Source organism: Calypte anna, chromosome Z (assembly GCF_003957555.1).
Source record: "Calypte anna isolate BGI_N300 chromosome Z, bCalAnn1_v1.p, whole genome shotgun sequence".
Classification (NCBI taxonomy): domain Eukaryota; kingdom Metazoa; phylum Chordata; class Aves; order Apodiformes; family Trochilidae; genus Calypte; species Calypte anna.
The window spans coordinates 4,578,097-4,598,793 of record NC_044274.1 but is presented as its reverse complement, the minus strand read 5'-3'; the positions used below and the strand labels follow the sequence as shown (position 1 = coordinate 4,598,793).

At 43.1% G+C, this 20,697-nt stretch overlaps 1 protein-coding gene across 1 annotated transcript; it reads left to right on the top strand.

Annotated features, from left to right (window-relative positions):
• The first annotated feature begins 5,513 nt into the window (after window positions 1–5,513).
• On the top strand, window positions 5,514–12,621 carry LOC115599887 (urea transporter 2-like). Its single transcript, XM_030467149.1, has 8 exons — window positions 5,514–5,661; window positions 6,401–6,590; window positions 6,912–7,040; window positions 8,361–8,553; window positions 9,920–10,067; window positions 10,686–10,820; window positions 11,687–11,736; window positions 12,445–12,621. The coding sequence occupies exons 1-8, from the start codon at window positions 5,514–5,516 to the stop codon at window positions 12,619–12,621; spliced, it is 1,170 nt and encodes a 389-aa protein (XP_030323009.1).
• The last annotated feature ends 8,076 nt before the right edge of the window (window positions 12,622–20,697 follow it).

Here is a 20,697-nt window from a genome sequence, read left to right as displayed (position 1 = left end):
AGCAGTCCCTTGGACAAACAAATACCACACAGCAATTTAAATCCCCTCCATTTACAGACTAACTTGAATTTTGTCAGGCAGAGAGGAAAAAAAAATCCAGGAAGAAGAAAGCACTAGATAGCCTTTGCTGCATTTTCAGGCATAAAGAGCCCAACACGTAGCAACACAGGTGCTGGGTTGGAAATACCTGGGAGTATTAAAACAATCAGCCAAGTAAAAAACTTGGTTCCTCTCCCAGCTGCAAGCACAGCATCACTCTTACCATGCGTAACACGTAATGAATGGGTGGCTGGGCTTGCCTCAGATTGCTGCACGTGAATTAAAAAAAAAAAAATAAAATGAAATAAAAGACCTTATTTGCAGGCCAGCTGCTGCAGGATTGCAGCACCAGCACGGGGTATCTGCTCTGCTGCAGCTTTAATGAGGCATTTCTGAGATGCCACGGGTATGGCGTGACAGGGAAGAAGTGTACACAAGTGGAAGAGGAATTGATTAAGGGAGACATGAAGTTGCATAACATCAGTGCTTTGCTGCAGGACATTTATTAACTCTGAGAGGATTATTTGAGAGAAACAATAGATTAGCTTCTTGTTCCTGCGATGACTTCATCTTCGTGCAAGAAAAACTTTTTTTTGTTCTCTCTTTTTTATTCTCAGAGGTTCCATTTCACAGATGATACAGAAAAATTTAGCAACTTGCAGCAGCAAAACTTTCCTCCTTGCTTATGTGAGCGCTCTCGGAAGGATGGCAGACAGTGACAGGGCAATGGGTAATGGTTTTAAATTGAAAGAGGGGATATTTAGGTTAGATATTAGGAAAAAACTACTCACCATGAGGGTAGCAAGATAGTGGAATGGGTGACCCAGGGAGGCTGTGGCTGCCCCATCCCTGGCAGTGTCTCAGGTCAGGTTGGATGGGGCTTGGGGCAACCTGGGCTGGTGGGAGGTGTCCCTGCCCATGGAAAAGGGTTGGATCTTGATCCTTAAGGTCCCTTCCAACCCAAACCATTCTATGATTCCATGTTATTCAACAGCGCAGAGACACATGGGCAAGGGAAGGCAGCAAACATCAGGAATCACTGGGGAAAAGCAGCAGTGTCCCAAATCTAGCTCTCACTTTCCATGGTACACCATGGGAAAATAGTTTGAAATAGTTCCTCTGCACCTTCACCAGGCCAGAAATCAGGTTTTTTTGCGCCTGAGAGATGAAAGCCACATTCAGACTTCCTCTGCCTGGTTCCTGCTGCTGCTCCTAAATCCCACCAGTCACACACCAGTGCTAGGACCCCACAACAGTGCATTTCCTACCAAATGCTTTCCACTTGAGCCTCTGCAGAACATGCATGAAATTAAGGCACTTTGAGCCACGTGCCTGACACCAGGGCTTGCAGAGTCTTTAAGCAAGAATACGAGATCAAAAAAAAAAAAAAAAAAAAAACCACTTTCCCAGACTAAAAGAAATAAGTACTGCTAATAATAGCAATTAAAAAAAAAATGTAAAATCCTACCCCCTGCAGAAGCCAAGCAGCCTGTTCCAACAGAACAGTCCTTCTGCAATTATATCCATTTTTCCTTCCTTCGTCCAATAAGAAGAAAAGCCAGCTCTAAATGAAACCTGACCCAGCTTCAATAGCAAAGCCAAAGACCTGCTGCAGACTGGTCTTTGTGCAATCCCCATCAGAACACGCACAGTGCTGCTTGAATTAAAACCCAGACATCACTGTCATTTTTTGAGCATCTTCATTATTCTGGGATGAGACCATTTTTCTGCTGTGCCTTCTTAAATAGCTGCTGTTTCCTACTCCCTAAACCAAGATGTGTGTTAACAGATCATTAATCTGAGAATATATGGCAGCTACTGCTTCTTACTGTGGTAAAAATTATTAAAAATGCCCCCCAAAAATTCTATGCTGGTGCTGGTTCCAAACTGTGTAACTCCTTTTTATATTCTTTGGACAACTAAGTAGAAGTAGTGCAAGTCCTCCATGTTCTGCATTGCTGGAGAGGTGGGATAAGATTCCAGGTTTTGGTGACAGCTTCCAGCAGTGCCTGGGATATGATTTGGGGTGGCAGGGAAGTCCATGGGGCTGGATCATTGTCTTTATGTGTCTTTCCCACCTGAAACCAAGGGTGGTTTCTTCTTAGCCCACTCCTTACATCCCAGGCTGCTCTGCAGGCGATGAAGCTGCTTTGTAATGATTTCCTTCTCCTTTAGCATATATCAGCTGATAGGAAAGGTGAAGCAAAGTTCATGTGACCCCTCTCTCAAGACATTTATCACTTGATGAACATAATGAACATGAGTCTGACAAGTGATGTGGCCAGGAGGTACCCCTGATCACCTCCTCAGTCACTGGGATTTTGAATATTGTGGAAGAACAGGTCTGCAGGACACCAGTGCAGCCTTCACCAGGGGTGAAGTTGAGGCCAGGTTAGTGGAAGACACTCAACTGGTGACCTGGTCCTTCTGATGTGCCAGGTGCCTTGAGCTGACTTCATTTCTGCCCAGGAAATCCCAGAACACCAGGGTTCTCCAGTTTCAGACTTGCATGGAGCTGCCATACCAGCAGCACACATGCCAAGGACCCTCAAGAGCAGGTAAAGAGCTTCACATCTCACAGTGAGTTGCAGTGTACAATTATTATATGTCATAGAATCATAGAAAAGTTTGGACTGGAAGGGACCTTACAGATCATCAAGGTCCAATCCTCCTGCATGGGAGGATGCATCCATCCCACCAGGCCAGGTTGCTCCAAGCCCCATCCAACCTGACCTGAGACACTGCCAAGGATGGGGCATCAACAACCTCCCTGGATGACCTATTCCAGTATCTTGCTACCCTCATGGTGAATATTTTTTTCCTCATATCTAACTTAAATCTCTCCTCTTTCAGTTTAAATACATCCCTTAAAATTACCTAAAAATTACCTTGCACAGGATAGAAACAAAGTTCCACTCAGGTACTCACCACTGAAGAAGTCCTTTCCCCTTCATTCTGATACCGCAAAGCACTCAATTCCCATTGATTCACTGTGAAGTTAAGTGACTTCCTATGGAAAGAAAATTTCTGGGGTTTTTTTGGTTGGGCTTTGGTTTGTTGGGGTTTTTTTTGTTTGTTTGGTATCTTTTTTTTTTTTTAATGAATCAGAGCTCCCAAACTGATCCATTTTCTTCACCACGTTAGTGAGCCAGAAAAATATTCTGGCATTGCACATGCATGTTACATCCTAGAATATCTCCATACTCTGTGGTGCAAACAGGTTCACACTCAGGACACAGGGAAACAACAGAGGGTCACAGCATCACCCTGCACATGCAGATGTAACAGCCCTTGACTTTATGGATTAGCAACAGAGGAAGCCTAAGTTATATAAATAGGACAATTCTTTAAATTGAAAATGTAAATCCACTTTCAGCAAATGAAGAACATTTATCTTGGCTGGAAATTTTGATTTAGCTGAAAGTGCATCCAATTCACTTATTCCATTATTTCAGACTTAAAATTGAGAAAAGCAGAGGCTAATGAATCAAGGTAATGAACGAGCCAGGCAAAAGCCCCCCAGTACTGAGACACCATCCCTAGCAACACTCTCATCCTTCTCTTTTCTTCTTCCTCCAGCTCAGCTCGTTGTCTTTTTGTTTTACACAAAGTCAGATTCAACACTCTCCTGTGTATTGATCTTGTTTTCAGCCTCTTTCATCTGCATTAGCCCCCACCCTGCATTAGCTGGGCCCTGCCAAAAGGCAGAAAAGGTCTATTTATTATTTGTCCAAACATTTTCTACTTCCTGAGATGTTACCAACAATCTTCCAATAACACAGAGTAAGAAACTGGCCAGGGTGCACACTGGGCATCTGTGCCCCTACACAGCCCCAGAGCTGCTTAGCCCCATGTCTGGTACTGCAGATGTGATGCCCAGGGGCGAGGATGCTTTAGCTTAAGTATCTGGAGTTCTGGAGTATGGATTCTTCTCCCCAGCTGCTGAGCAGGCTTTCACGGAAGCTGCAAGTGAGTCAAGGACTAACTCCAGTGCTGATGTGTTTGTATTATCCTAATCAAGAAATTAACTCACAAACTAAATTCTTTATCTCTTGCACAAGCTGCTACTCATCAGTGAGAGGTTCTGCATGCACTCAACAATGCACCTTGTCTTGTGTTTTCTTTGTCTTGACAACTACCAAGAACTAGTCCTACTCTTCAGGAAACTAAGCACACTCCAGGGAAAGGTTTGGCTGTTTTTAATTTGCTGGCTCCATAATAAGATTTGGCCTTTAGACAAATAGCAAATTGTCTATAGGACATGGTTCTTGAAACCCAGTGTTTACAATTAAAAGTCTCTGATTCATGTGCCTGAATTAATCTGTCCAGAGCTCTATGAGGTGCCAATGGTTATTCCAACAGCTCCTAATCCAAAGGACATTTCTCCCACTGGGACCCTGTCTCTTGTCTCTGCCAGTCCTGCATGAACTCCCCAAACAACCCATTTAGGTCTAAATAGCTTTGTTTGGCCTACAATGTCCCCCCTACCTTGCTTAAGCCTTTATATGGTACTTACTAAATTTAATAAGTCCCTGAGGGTTTCTTGCTACAGATTCCAGCATGTGGTCACCTATCTTGTCTTATGCTGAAGAATAATGGCCAGTTTAGACCACCTAGCACCTTACTGGCAGAGAGAAGAAGGCACCATGACTGAGGCAGAGTGAGCAAATACTCTGAATCTGGCCTTTAGTCTCTTGAATCAGTGCTGGGTATTTTAGGTGGTACTGCTGGAGCATCTGGAATGATTCAATAGGAAAAAAAAATAAAATAATGTACATATGCATGTGAGTGATGGAGAAAGGTACCATGAAAACTTTCAAGCTAAGGCCATGCTCATGAGAAAGGCTGAGCTGATCCTCATGGGTGACAGTATAAACCTAGGTTTATGCGTGTATTAATGATGACTGATGGAGAAATTCAGACTGGAAATGAGGGCTAAGCAGCAGAGGAGACTTAATCATTAAAGCATCTTCATGGATGTGATGGATCTCTACCAAGATGAATCTTGGTGTAAGCTTCAACTTCTGTAGAGCTGGTGTCCTCTTACACTTCTTGAAGTCACCCTTTCAATCAGAGCTTCTTGATTTCTAGAAAACATGGTATAGCTGAGCAGGAAGTTGGGTAAAATACTCTGACACAAGGCTCATTGGTTTCTTATTCTAAAATCTGTGACTTGGACATGACAATCATAAAGGTCTTTTCCAACCAAAACTATTCTGACTCCATGGAAGTCTGTAAAGTCAGAGTCCCAAGAACACATGAAGAGGGAATGTGCTCATGGACACATGTGAATCAGGTGTTCAGAGTAGGGATTTTCCTCTTTCTGGCTCCAAAATAACATGTGTTGAGCAGTTATATGTGGTAGAGACAATAAGCAGGGATCAGTAAGAGGCACTGTAATGAAATGTCTCTTTTTTTTTTGCTTTTTTCTTCTTTTTTTCCTTTGAATTTTACCGAAGACTCAGAACATTAACATGGAAAACATTGCTGATGCCAAGATAGAAACCAAGGGGGAAAGAAAGGCAATAAAGCAGAATCCACTGAGCAAAGCTGGAAAGAGAATCTGCAGAGCTGTTGGCTACATCACTGGAGACATGAAGGAATTTGGAGCCTGGCTAAAAGGTAAAGCTACTTCATCATGACTAATTAGGGGATTCAAAAGAAGAATTACATCAAAGGAATAATAACTAACTTCTTAGTAATGTGATTGAAGTTGAAGTACTGCAGAAACTACCTCAGCCTTGAATTATTTCTGGGTTTGGGAGGAAAAAAAATCAGTGTTGTGCAGAGACCCACATGCTGCTTAAATCTTAAGGATGACTGAGATGACATTTACCTCCCAACATGCCACGTTCAAAGTGAATTTAGTCCCATAGAACATGGCCCAGGATGGTTATTCCGTGCTCTGCCATTCTTCATAATACTCCCTGTCCTTTCAGCTGAGCAGTTAATGTCAAGCCTAATGCCACTGTGAAGTTAAATTACATATTGGAAGGTGTGGTTTGTCCCCATAATAAATCAGTGGCAGGATACACATACGATTTGCCATCTGAGGCACAGACATCATAAATTAGCCAGTTCATATGAAAACAGTCCAGGGTACTTTATAACAGGGGACTCTGGCATCCACACTGTTCATCTCAGCTTTCCAGCTGCAAGAATACTTCAGTACAGACCATAATAAATCCCAGCCAGGTTCTGCAGTCTTGGTGATTCATTGCTTCAGTCATGCTGCCAAGTTCCACTGCCAAACAATTCCTGAATTTAAAAAAAAATAAATAAATAAAAAATCATATCATCTGTGTAATTTGGTGTGGGTTTCATTTTATTTGTCTTTATTATTTAATTCAATCTCTTGTAGATAAACCTCTCATAATCCAGTTCACTGACTGGGTGCTGCGTGGGATATCCCAGGTGATGTTTGTCAACAACCCTCTCAGTGGGCTGATAGTAGTTGCTGGCTTCCTGGTGCAGAACCCATGGTTGACACTAACAGGCTGCTTAGGAACAGTTGTCTCAACTTTGACAGCACTTATTCTGGGTCAGGACAGGTGAGTCCCTCTTCTATCTCTTCAAAATCAGACTGTCACTTCAATGTTTATGTGTTAAAGAAGAAATATGGATGAAAAGTGTCACTGTCTGTGCTCCTAGTCTGGTAGGACCAGACAGATCTTCCCATCCCCTGCATCTGGTGCCAAGGGATGCACTGGATGTGGCTGTAGAAAGGGTGGTTGCTGACATGGAGATGGGACTCAGGCATGTGAAATTGAAGGTTTCATGACCCTTGGCAGAGGGGTTGGGGAGGGGAGGAGGTGATGCAAGGAATTCATCCATGGGGAGAAGATACCAAGATGTTTCTTTCCTTCACACAGATCAGCCATAGCATCAGGCCTGCATGGCTACAATGGGGTCCTGGTGGGATTGCTCATGGCTGTCTTCTCTGCTAAGGGAGACTACTACTGGTGGCTTCTACTGCCAGTAGCACTGGCATCCATGGTGTGGTAAGTCAGATGGGTCCTCTGGTTCTTAGTTCAGCCCGGGTTTCCCAACACTGAGACTGAGCCTTGGCATTTTTATGCATTATACAGACTAGAATGGAAAAGAAACCACCACTGCCATGTCTGAGCTACTAAATCTGTACCATTATTTGCAATTGCAAACTCAAATGTAAACCCAAGACAAACGAAATGGCCACATAGTGACGAATAAACCCAAGAGGGAAAAGGAAAGCTGACAGCTGATCGCAGTCTTAAGTTGTGCCAGGGGAGGTTTAGGTTGGATATTAGAAAAAATTTCTTTACGGAGAGGGTGATCAGACCTTGGAATGGGCTGCCCAGGAAAGTAGTGGATTCTCTGTCCCTGGAGATATTTAAAAAGAAACTTGATGTGGCACTCAGTGCCATAGTCTAGTAACTGCAGCAGTAGTGGATCAAGGGTTGGACTTGATGATCTCTCAGGTCCCTTCCAACCCAGCCAATTCTATGGTTCTATGGTTCTGTGTTAGCCATGTTCATTTCTGTTTCAAGAGGAACATTATTTTCACCATCCCCTACCACCATTGACCACAAGTGATTAATTTATTTAAGCCAGCACATTCAAATGTTAAGAAAAATTTACCTCTCCAGGCACAGGATCTGTTCAGTGGTCCTAAGATATGGTGGTTGATGCTAATGAAAAGAAAAAACTAGTACTTTAGTCATACATATGACACCATAATCTGCCAAGTATTTGGACAGAAACATGATTTTGAAACCTGAGCTTTGTCCCCAGAATTTCTAGTAGGAGATTGTTAAAACCATGCATATTTTCCGTCATCCTGAAGCTCCTGTAGTGTTATACTCACTCTTGATGATAACTTTGATGTCAGTCTACTTCTGAACAAGGACACACAGATACTTGTTTCAGTTCACTCAGGCCTGCCACAGGTGTCATAAACACAATCCAATGAAGTACTTACAATAAAATAAACCCTGAGACTGAGATGGGAAATAATTCCATTAGATACCTGGATCCTCCACAAGGGTGGAGAATTTTTCCTCCTTCATGGTCACTAAACTCACCACAAATCTTATTGCATAACATGACAGGAACCTGTACCTTGCTAACTGCCCTGAGAAAGGTAGAAAACCCACTGAGCAACCCTAGCATATCTGTGATTTTATCAGAAAGATTGAGGAACTCAAACAGCTTTAAAAAAAAAAAAAAAAAAAAAAAAAAAAAAAAAAAAAAAAGCAGAAAAAGGTTGCGTTTTGCTTGTTTTTGTTTGTTTTCCTTTGCCTAGCTGACAGGCTCTTAGTGAGACCGTATTGTTCTTCTCTCAGCCCTGTTCTCAGCAGTGCTCTAGGCTCAGTCTTCTCTAAGTGGGATCTGCCTGTTTTCACCTTGCCTTTCAACATGGCCTTGACCCTCTACCTGGCTGCATCAGGACCACATAACCTCTTCTTCCCAACCACTGCCGTTCAGCCAGCAACAGCAACACCAAACATCACCTGGGCAGATGCTGAAATGCCAATGGTAGGATGCACTGAAGATAACAATCTTCTCAATTTAAGAAGAAAACCATTGCAGAATTGCATTATCTTCTTGGTTTTTTACTGTATTATGGCCTGGCAGCACAAAATTGCATTTATAAGAAAGCTATTATCCAAAACATAAAGGTTTAATCTATGAATTGAGATTTTTGATAGCTTGCAAATGAGAACCTTTTTGGTATCTTTCACTTGCAGCTAGACTGAAATATATATATATGTATATATACATATATAAACACCAGTGAGCCTCTGAAATCTAATTACCCACTACCATGCATATACTGATCAGCACTCCATGGCTGAGGTTGTGCTGAGACTACCAGTTAACTCCCAGGTTTATTTTACTTTTCCATGTACTGAGAGCTGTTTTCTTAAAAATTGCACCTTTCTGGTTAGAAATGATTGTGTGGGCATTACTAAAGAGGAATGGTTACAAACTTGGGTGCAGGCACATGATCACATATTTTTAGGTAATAATGAAGTGGGACCTTTCCAAAGGCACATTTTAATTTCCTGCATATCACCATAAACAACAGATGCTAAACTAGTAGCCTTCCCCTAAGGTACAGCTGACTGTTTTGAGGGGTTCCCAGGGAGTGATTAAGAAAAGGAAGTTAATTGACTCTAAACACCGATCCACAGGAGTAACGTATCTTGGAGGATGCTTACCATGGTGGATTATTTTATGGTGACCACAAATGGATTGTTCCATATTGAGGAACAACATTTTTAGGAAGATCTCAAAGCCATTTCTAAGCTGTGACCAAGTTGGGCTCTCAGCTAAATTCCTGGTAAATCTCGAGGGAGTTTCAGGTATATAAGCAGATCCAGGGTATAGCCTTCCCTGAGTAAAATCTTGTCATTCTGGACAGACATTTTTGGCCATTTCACCCTTGGATCACCCCACTCAGAGGTAAATGTCTTCTCAAAGGCATTATCTACCCAAGCACTTCCATTTTCCTATCCATAATAGGATGCAAAAAATGGCCAAGTCAGCTGCACGTGCAAAGATGATGAGCAAACCCTGTGACAAAGGACATTTACCCTTGATATGAAAGCAAAAACCTGGCAGAGAAGCTCATGGCTGGGGAACAAATATGATTCATTTTCACTGAAGGGGAAAACCTGTGGAAATGCCCTGCTGTCTCCTGAGAGGTGCCCAAACTTTCCACTCACAGTCCAGAAAGAGAGACTTTAGCTCCAGCAAATGCCAAAACTGAAAGAAAAGTTGGGTTGGTTTGGTTTGGTTTGGTTTGGTTTTAAAAAGAGAAAATAAATTACAAAGCAAATATCACACTGTCTTCTTTTCTTCTTCTTTTTTTTTTTTTTTTTTTTATATATTTCTCTAGCTCTTGCAATCCATCCCAGCTGGAGTGGGTCAAATTTATGGATGTGATGACCCCTGGGCTGGGGGAATCTTCCTGATTGCTTTATTTATCTCTTCTCCACTCATTTGTCTGCATGCAGCAATTGGATCAGCAGTGGGGATGCTGGCAGGTAAGGATTTGACTTGAGCCACAGACTTATATCAAAGCATGGAAAGTAGAAGAGGAACCACAATGAGCAAAGCACTTAAGAGTCACAAATGTTTCTTCCATTGGAGAATGACTCTGAAAAAAAAATACATACACTTCTGTTTAAAGAATTCTGTTGACTGACTTCCCCATTCTCTTACCTCGTTTTACAATGGTGGAAATCTTCAGAGGAAAGAAGTGTGGTTTTGGCTGCAGTCACTTTTGTCATTAAATACTTCATTTGTGGACATATTCTGATGGGTTTAGGAGCAGCTTGATAGAAGCCATAGCCACCAGTCTGAACCTGCAGGCCTCAGAGATGCAATTGAGGTTCACATCCAGGCCTGAGCACCCATCTGTCTTCTGCTGAAAGTGCTTGGCCAAATTCTGCCACAGTTCACACCAGGGAAATTCTGCCACAATAACCTTGGATTAAAGTGTCTTTGGCCTTAGACTGTTAACAGCACAACCACAAAATCAGAGCTCCACATAGATATGCAGCCCAGATAAATAAACAAAATAAATAAATCTGGATTTATGCCATCTTGCTTTTTATTCTGATGGCCAAGTAACAAGGACACATCTTTGACTTCTCTTCCAGCACTGAGCTTAGCAGCACCTTTTAGCAAGATCTACTCTGGTTTGTGGGGATACAACAGCTCTCTCTGCTGTGCAGCCATCGGGGGCATCTTCTACGCCTTCACCTGGCAGACACATCTGCTGGCAGTCGCCTGTGGTACGTACCTGGAGGGTCTTTTTTGAAGCCCCTCAGGATATGCTCACCCTGGAGAGGTGGACTGAAGCCAGATGGCCCCCTCCAGAGAGGCAGATGGGCTTAGGTGAGGCAGGTGGATGGATGGATGGATGGATGGATGGATGGATGATGGAGAGGGATGTTGGAGCCAGGCGTGGCTCTGCCATGCCCTGGTGAAATAAAAGCAGTGGTTTTGTTGCTTTCAGCCAAAAGTTGTGTTCAAAGCTAGAGATGAGACCAGTGGATGCTGATGTGCTCAGTTTTGAGGCATTAATTGTGCTTACTCAATATTTCTGTATGAATCATAGTGGGGTTTTTTTCAGTCACAGATGACAGCTCAGATTCATTCTTTGGAGAAGGGCATATCCAAACTTTTACAAAACTGGAGCTCAGGATCAGTCCACACCTGTAGTTAGACAATTCACAGCCTACTGAAATGGATACCAAAGGCACGAACTAGGCAAGACAGAATGATTGAAGAATTATTTATAAGGCAATTCTGTATGAAATTTCAATATCACAGTGAGCTGGGAGTGAAACTATTGCTCATTCAATGCTCATATAAAAAACATTTAGCTTTTTATCTCATTGACTCACCTTCTAGCCCTAGAGGCAGGAGAGATGAGGATGGAAGGGTTATTTTCCTATTTAACCCCATCCATCAAGCTACATACTTTCCATGTCAGTGCATTTTGTCCTTTTTCTGACCCCTTTAGGAAGGGGCTGTCCAGAAATGGTCATAAACCTTGGCTGAGCTACCCAAGGCAATGGGAGAGATATTGGGCAGACCTTGCTAGTCTACTCCATGAACAACTGAACTCACCAAGAAGTACCTTTGTTTTTCACAGCTCTCTTCAGTGCCTACCTAGGAGCAGCATTGACTTACATGTTCTCTGTGGTAAGTAGTGTATTACCTAAGGTCTTTTTCTTCTTGAGTTGTTTTTTTTTTTTTCTTTTCCAAGGACAGGTGTGAACACTGTGTATTTTCCTGGCTTGTAAGGTGAAACAACAAGACTCAGAATACTTCAGCCAAAGGCAAACCTGATCTGGGGAAGGGGACACAGTCCACCCAGGGGGATGGGGAGGTTTCCTCAGCAGGCCACTTACAATCATCACCACTTTTCATCCTCAGAGCTTGCAGAGCTCACAGCTCAGCCCTCTGGGATAAAGATATGTCTATGCTTTGTGCTTCAAGCAATTGAGGAAAGGGCCCTCCACACATGTAAAGAAATCTCAAATTTTTATAGTTGCTTTGCCCAAGGGCCCAAAGACAGTCAGCACAAGAGTTCAGGGAAAAACTGAGTGCTTCTGGTGCCCATTCCTCTTTCACTTCTATCCAATCCTTTGTGCAGAAGCACAAAGAGAAGGCAGCCTTCTCACCAGAGCTGGTAGATATCACAGGTTAATGCAAAACATCAAGATTCAATAAAGAAATCCTGCCTCCCCAGGGAGTGATTCCAGGCAAAATCAAATCAAAGTTTCCTTGAGAAAGCTTGTTCCAAGTTGCCTGGCTCTGAGCTGTGGTTTTTTTTTTTTTTCCAAGGGCTGGAGGATTAAATAGAAGAAAGACACAGAGTAAATAGGTTCTTTGCATTTTTCTTTGCAGTTCGGGGTGCCATCAGGAACTTGGTCTTTTTGTTTGTCTGCATTGACCTTCCTGCTAATAACCACTAACAACTCTGCCATCTACAAGCTGCCCCTCTCCAAAGTCACCTATCCAGAAGCCAACCGAGCTTATTATCTGAGGATGAAGAAAAATCAGAGGTCTTTCTGTGAGGTATAAAGACCCAGGAAGAGAGACATTTTGCAGATTTTAGGGCAAGGGCACAAAGAGTTTCCCCCCAATAAAACGTTATTTTTGTGCTACAAAGTCAAAGGCAAAACAAAACAAAAAAAAAAAACAAAAAAACAAAAAAAACAAAACAAAACAAAAAAACAAAAAAAAAAAAAAAAAACAAAAAAAAAAAAAAAAAAAAAAAAAGAAAAGAAAATAAAATAAATTCTCGCCTTCTGAGTGGAGAGACTTTTTCCACCACATTTGCTTGTTCTAATCTGATTAGACAGGACTGTGCTGTGCTGGAAGGACCTTTCCCAAGACCAGTATCTAATAATGCAAAAGCACATATGTCTTGAAAGACACTCAAATTTTAAGCAGTGGGGAAATGACTTAGAAGTCAAAGAGAAAAATCTGTTTGCAAAATCCGAGTCACAACAGTTGGACACAAAGCAATAAAGAGCAGACCCTCCCTCATCATCTGGTGGGACTCCTGATTAATGGCTAAAACCAGCTTAAGACAGCAATAGGATACATCTTAGAGAGCTTCACAGTAGCAGAGAAGTGGAATAAAGAGTACCTTTTGCTAAGTAGAAAATAGGTGGTGAAGAATTCTACCTGGAGGATCTCTCGAGGCCAGTGGAGAGAGACGTGCATCAGCAATCATCACACACGAGGTGGACACAGATAAATTGCAGACAGCATTGTTAATGCTTGCCAGGCTTGTGGTAAAAATCACAATAGCAGCAGTGAGGGAATGTCTATCAGCCCCAGATTTTGGATGGTTTAGTTTGCGCTTCATCCTTTTTTTCTTTGATGAAAAAATTGTTTCAGGCAGGCCTATCTGTTTGCACCAAAAAACAAAATCTGTAAAGGCAAGGCCAAGAAAGAAAATGCTAGTGAAAAGAATTTTTTTTATAATAAAAAAATTAAATAAATAATTTTTAAAAAGAAAAGTAATAAGTTTCTTGGTTTTATGTTAATCTCATGGGTCTTTTTTCTTAATTCTTGAACTTTGGTCGTATGTTTGCAATGGAGGGGAGAGCAGCAAAGTCATCGGCACCCTTTTCCTGGGCAATAAAATTATTTTTCTCAGCCTGTGCACAAGTAGAACCCATTTGAGATGACCTTCTTGACCTCCTTCCCCACCCTCTCCCCCTCAGCCAACAATTATTAAGCAGCAGAAGGCAGCTGAAGGTGCTGCTCTGCCATTTCTCTCCACCCTACAGTGGGAAGGGAATGGTTGGGGGACTGATGGACATAGTGGAGCCACAGACCAGCTTTTTGTTACCTCTGCTCGGGCTGCCAGGCTCCCCAGGTAGGGAAGGAGAAAGGTGACCTTGCACCCAACAGGCTGGTCACCTTAGTGGGTGTAATCTTAGCCACCTTTCTACCTGGCCCATCAAGGTATTTTACTGTCATCACAAAACCTCCACATTCTCAGGTCCTTTAATTAGCATCAGCCTATGTGCAGTAATCTCATGGAATCACTGAAAGGTTTGGGTTGAAAGAGACCTTGAAAGGTCACCTGGTCCAATCTCCCCTCAGTGAGCATGGGACATCTGCAATTGGATCAGGTTGTTGTTCCTGGGAAAGGAGATCAAAACCTGTTCCTCTTGTTGCAGAGGAAATTAAAAGTAGTCTGTGAACAGTGTTGGGTTTTGAGGACTGGGAAAAAAACCTTTTTGTTATCACCCAAGTATCTGTGTGGAAAATATTTGGAATGAACTGCTGAGAGTCTTTTCTGGCAAGGTGTTTGGTTTTCAGGTGTTTGGCAGTATTTCTGTATGACTGACACACCAGAGATCACTTGTAAAATATACCATTTGCTGTGGTTTACTTGGTAAATATCTTCATAATATTTCATGGAGCTTATTTTTAAAGCAAATCACATCACAGGATCATAGAATGGTAAATACTCATGCATTTTTGCATTTGCATTTTTCCTCTACTTACCATCATTAGGCTTTGCCAGAGACAGGTTATCTCTTATCTAAATAGCCTAGAAGACACTAGAAAATATTATTAGGAACTCAGTGTGTGGCAGACATCTGGGAAACTTTTAGCTTCTGGTCTTTGTACATATGGTGTTTTGCTGCATCAGTAACTTATTAAATATGAAGAGTAAAGTCTGCTTCTGCACCAGAGGCAAGATGAGTTGAAGGTTACAGCTGGGGCTGAAAAACTCCTCCAGACCAGACAAGGATTTGTTCCTAGGGGAGACGATGGACTAGAAGTGGTCATGTTCTGTCCAGAGAGTTATGTTCTGTCCAGAGGATGGACCTCTCCATCTGCCAAACTGTGATAGAAAAGTATATTTTTTGGTGTCTGAACTGACATCTCCCCACTTAGGACTATGTGTACCCCAGAGGAGCAAAACCATCAAAGCCCAGCTTTTACTCTGACATCAAAACCTACACTCAGGGAAAAGTACACCCTTTATAGACAGGGTAAATCAGCAGATTTCCTCCAACTGGTGCTGTTTCAGCTTGCTGTTGCTGAGCAACAGGGACATCTTGGCAGTACCGTAAGGATACCCTATCCACAGAACAGGAGAACAACAAAAGATGAAGCCCGTGTCTCAGCCATTAGAAAGGCTTTGCACATCTTCTAGAATTAATTCTTCATTTTACACTATGCAGAAAATTCTTTCTTCGCATCACTCCGTGCAAAACAGCATTTACTTGGTAATTTGGCATGTGTATCAGGCAGAATACTTATAACAAGCTTTTTCCCTCTATCACTCATAATGCACGCTTTGCTAACAGGGCTGATTTATCTTATTATTGAAACTGTTTTTTTTTCTTGTTTTTTTTTCTTTTTTCTTTTAAAACATTCACAAAAGGCCACAGCCACACTACTTGAAAACAATGAGAAAATAACAACTGCTTAGAAAATAGATTTCATTCAAAAGTCCAACTCAAATTTAACAGTGTTTTTATTTGAGGGGGGGGGGAAGCATGAATGACAGCTTTGGAAATCATGGGATGCTGAGCAAAAAACCAGCAGATTGCTGTCAGCACTACACAGTCCCCTCTTTCCCAAAGCCATTTTTGCTTCCTCACACAGCCCTGGAAGTGTGGGCAACATCAGTTTTGGTACCAAGATGTGGACCACTGCCACCATTTCCCTTTTCCCCAGCAAACCAGTGCCTGGGCAAATGCAGAAGAGGCCAACATTTGGTCATGCAGCAAAAAAAAAAAAAAAAAAACACAAACCAAAACAAACAAACAACCATGCTGCATCCTTGGTGATGCCAAAAAGGGGGGAGGAAACATTCATCCCAGATCACCTGAAGACCAGGCCCAAGAGTCAGTTGCAGAAACAGGAGGTATGGGTGCAGTACAGCAGCACTTTAGATGCTCAAATGCAAGGACATGAAATAATTCAACCTCCTTTATTTTGTCATCCAGGACTTTAGAGGGTTTTGCTTGGTTTTACCATGTTGTACATGAACTATAAGTAGAAATAATGCTTGTGCTGCTAATTATCAAATCTTTTTAATCTTGACATTTAGTATAAAAAGGAGAATTTGGTCATAGCTAGGAATAGTTCACCCCCTAAGAAAGATGCTAGCCAGGAGGATGCAGGGCTGTGCATTTAAGAGAAATACTTGATTATTTCCCCCTCACTCAGAGCCCAGGGGTTGCAATGAGCACTATGTCAAGTGATTTGTTAGGCACAAATTAACACTTTTCTGATGCTTCTCTTTGTCCTGCCATGGAAACCTGCCCTCAGGTGCTAAGGCCTTTACTGTCCCCAGAAGTTCAGCTTGCTCAAGAGTTTGAAAGAGATGAGGAAACAGCAGAACTCTGAAACCAAAACCAGCCCAATGACCTAAAACTGCTCCTCTGCTTATACTCAAAGGCAAAGATAGACCAAGGTAATTAATCTCCCACACATAGAACTGAAAAATGTTTAAGCAGGAGTTGGAAGCCTTAATTTTTCATAGAACTGTGACAGAAGGCTTAGGTTTCAGTCCCCAGAAGCCAGATCTATACACATGAGGAGCAGCCCACAAGAGGCAAATAGGTTGAAGTCCTGCCCTTTGCCTGACACAGAAGCACTCAGCTGGGGCAGAAAGAAGAGCAGGAATAAAGAGGGAGAGGAAAAACAAGTAATTTTTTAACCTGGGTTAAATTCTGGGTAACTGGGTATATGATTCTGGGTATCACCCAAGAGTAGCACTGAAAAATCATGGCACCAAGAACCAGCAAAAGGCAGGCTGAAAAGGAAAACACAGAATCCCAGAATGGTTTTGATTGGAAGAAGCCTTCAAGATAATCCAGTTCCAACGCCTTTCCATGGTCAGGGACACCTCCCACCAGCCCAGGTTGCTCCAAGCCCCATCCAACCTGACCTGAGACACTGCCAGGGATGGGGCAGCCACAGCTTCTCTGGGAAACCTGGCACAGGGGCTCAGCACCCACATAGTAAAGAATTTCTTCCAAGTATATAATCTGACTCACCCATCTTTCAATTTAAACCCTTCCCCCTCCCCTTATCCCATCCCTCCCTGCCCTTGTCCCAAGTCCCTCCCCAGCTTTCTTGGAGCCCCCTTCAGGAACTGGAAGATTCTCTAAGTCTTCCCAGAGCTTTTTTCCTCCAGGCTGAACAACCCCAACTCTCTCAGCCTGGCTTCACAGGAGCAGACAGGCTGATGGATGTGACATTTGACAGAGGAGCTCGTGTTACTTCATGTGCCACATCAAATGCCTCAGAGACCGGCCTGTGACCAGCTGAGATCCTGCTCACAATGCCAGCATTCCCAACTACCCTGGGGACTGATGCAGCTTTGGGAAAAGGGTGTATAGCAATAGGACCAGGGGGAACAGTTTCAAACTGAAAGAGAGGAGATCTAGACTGGATATTAGGGGGAAATTCTTTGTTGTGAAGGTGCTGAGCCCCTGTGCCAGGTTTCCCAGAGAAGCTGTGGCTGCCCCATCCCTGGCAGTGTCTCAGGTCAGGTTGGATGGGGCTTGGAGCAACCTGGGCTGCTGGGAGGTGTCCCTGCCCATGGCAGGAAGGTTGGAACCTGGTAATCTTTAGGTTCCTTCCAGCCCAAACCATTTTATGATTCTATGGTTCCACTGTAAGTTAGTGTCTTTTACAGCTTGCCTTGCCAGTCCTTACCTTTTAGATTTCTCTGTGGTCTGGTGTGGATTAGGTGATAACACCATCTGGTGCTCACCAGGTACTGCCCAGATACCTCATTGGAACTGAGAAACTCTCAGTGAAATGCCAGACTTCAGAGTCTGGTAGCCACAGAAACCTCACATGGTTCATGTGGAGAGATACGATCAAGGCATAGAGAGAAGCACTTCAGTAAAATAATGCAAAGCTTTCTGAAACTCCTAAATAAGTAGGAGCATCTTATCTTTCTCTGTTGAACACAGAGGAGGCTGAGGGCAGCTGGACTCCCATTTTCATGACAACCAAGTTAGGTGGGAGAAATCTCAGCTGTAAGTACAGGTCCCCAGATGGTCTGGGCCCACAATGAAAGAGCCAAGAGTTACCATGGGACCCTGCATTGGCAGCTTAAACCTAAATTCCAGATTAGATCCCCTAAACCCCTGCCTACCTGTGTTTTACACGTGAAACACCCAGAAGAACACATATTAAGGAAACTAAACTTAGGTGTCTACATGTTGGCATATCCCTGTGTATTGAGTGTCAGAGTTCTACTCTGGTCAATGGAGTACAAATCAGTGCAATCCCTGGAGCCCAGACAGCAATTCATCTGGGCAAACATCGAGATCAATAACCCCCTTGAATGATGAAGTGTTCCTTCCACTTCATTTATCTGAAGGGTCTAATCCAGCAGGAACCATCAGAATCTCTGAGCATGCACACAGACCCACACTGACAAGAGGAGGGAGAAGTGATGTTCCTTCCTCTGTCCTGAACTGGTACCTGTGTTCAGCATTGAACCACACAGGTGTGTGGCACCCCCACCTACTCTGCTCTATGTTCTAATTATCTCATGTTAAATATTCTTTTGAACAGAGACAGGAATCTCTATTTTACCCTGTCACAAGTGCTGGAAGGCTTCTGAAAAAATACGGAACAGCTTAGTGGTCTGAATCTAGATGGTAGATCAAGGAATGGGCCATGGATCTGAGGGACTTATGTGAAATTATGCCACATCTACCTCAAAGCTTCCCTCATGGGCAGTCTGGGTGGTTGTTTGCCCATCATGCTGCTCTCTTGGGTCCCTGGTCATCCCATTGAATCACCAGCAAAACACTCTAGAGAATAACAGGTGGCCAAGTGAGGATCCCAGAATTTCTGGCCTTCTGGAAACTGAGCCTTTATATAAAAAATAGCACTGCAACCTAGGGAGATAGATTCTGAGGAGAGCAGAAATTATCTGATTTTGTTTCTGGCTGTGATTCTGAACCCTGGTGTATCAGACAAGAAAAGAGAGAGGGAGGTGGAAGCCATGTTATTTCAGAAAAAAATCAAGACCCACATTTGCAGATGGAAAATGCCTGTTCTTTAAATAAAACTGGGTGTGAAAAGGAGTGGACCTTATTACTCTTCAAAAATCACACTCAAAATACATTTTCTTGGGTTTCATGGGAGAAGAAAATACAGCACTGATTTTTTTTTTTTTTGTTCAGATGCTAAAACACCAATAGGACTCTCAGCAAGCAGTCAGGGGTCATCAGCCTCTTCACTGCTGATGGATGGAAATGCTGTCACCTCATCTGCCAGCCCTCATGAGCCAGCCACTCATCTCATCAGCCATCCTGATGCTGGTCACCATTTGTGTGGGTAAAAAAAGTAGATGAGGTTTTGATAGTGATGATGGCCAGGAAAGCAGTAGCTTGCATTACGTTACCTGAGCCTTCTCTCACCTGCAGATGGGAAGGAAATAAGAAAAACTCCTATATCTGGAGTTGCTAGGTAGTTTTCATTGCACATTCCCAGCTGACCCTCATCTCCCCTTGGCTCTCTGTTGCTTTCCTCTACTCACACGACAGAGAACACCCACATCAAGTGGCAGCATCTGACAGCAGATGAAGGATCCTCAGACACCTCCTGCTGCCTGGCACATCCTGGCTTCCCTCTCAGCAAGGGGGATGCAATCCTTCCCTACTTCCATGCACTCCCTGCATACAAAGCAGCACTTTTCAGCTGAATAGGAAGATCTAGAATGATCAGACCCTCGACACATCTCTCAAATTCACTTCAGCATAACCCCACAGATCACTTATCTTCAGCTTGCCCTTATCTGAACTGCCCGGGTGACTCAGCCATACCTACGCACAGAATATCTTCAAAATACAAATTCTCTCCCTTTGGAGAGAAAAATTCCACTTAACAGCAAGCCATGTGTGGTAGTGGGTAAGCAATGAGATTCACCCCTGTGTGTAACTTGCCTGACAGGCACTGTGAGCAGATTGCAAGCCTGATACATGTAATGAACCCAGGTTTAATACAAGAGACAAGGGACACAGCGATAATTTGGAAGAACTGCCAGCTCAAAAGAATTCCCCTAAGGAGACATTGGACTTCTGTCCACCCCTTCTCATTTTGGCCATCCCACCATGAAGAGCTCTTTGAACTTTCACTCTTTTTTCCATTTCCCCTGTCCTGGTTTGCTCACAGAGGATTGTTGATGATGGACATCATCACCAGCCCCTCTTGGGGAAGAGTTTTATATTCACCAGCACCACCAATCACTTTAACTTCAGAAACCCTTGAGTATCCTTAGCCACAAGTCCCTCTCCTTGCTATCAGAGGTCTCTCTAAGGCTCACCCTGAACCCACCTTCATGCCACAACAGTGTCCATCCACGGACATCCCTGAGCAAGACCCTGTCTGGAGTTCACTCACCCACGGCTGGAGTTCACTCAGAAAGTACATACCATTCATTTATCTCCTGAAGCATCCCTAAAAGCATGAGATTTCATCTCTGTGGGGTGGAGAATGATGAAAGATGTGTGAGCTGGCAAGAGAGTCTACAGCACAGGAGACTTCTTCCATCCAGGTACAGGAGAAGTGGTCCCAGAGGGCTAGGATACCAACAAAATGATTACAGACGCATTCAGCTAAGATTTCTTGCAGGCAAGTCACATA

What these genes read in the sequence shown, in the direction of transcription:
- LOC115599887 (XM_030467149.1), top strand. Translation starts at nt 5,514, where the DNA reads ATGGAAAACATTGCTGATGCCAAGATAGAAACCAAGGGGGAAAGAAAG. An exon ending in ATTTGGAGCCTGGCTAAAAG is followed by an intron (nt 5,662 to 6,400) that starts GTAAAGCTACTT and finishes AATCTCTTGTAG; the next exon opens with ATAAACCTCTCATAATCCAG. An exon ending in TCTGCTGGCAGTCGCCTGTG is followed by an intron (nt 10,821 to 11,686) that starts GTACGTACCTGG and finishes TGTTTTTCACAG; the next exon opens with CTCTCTTCAGTGCCTACCTA.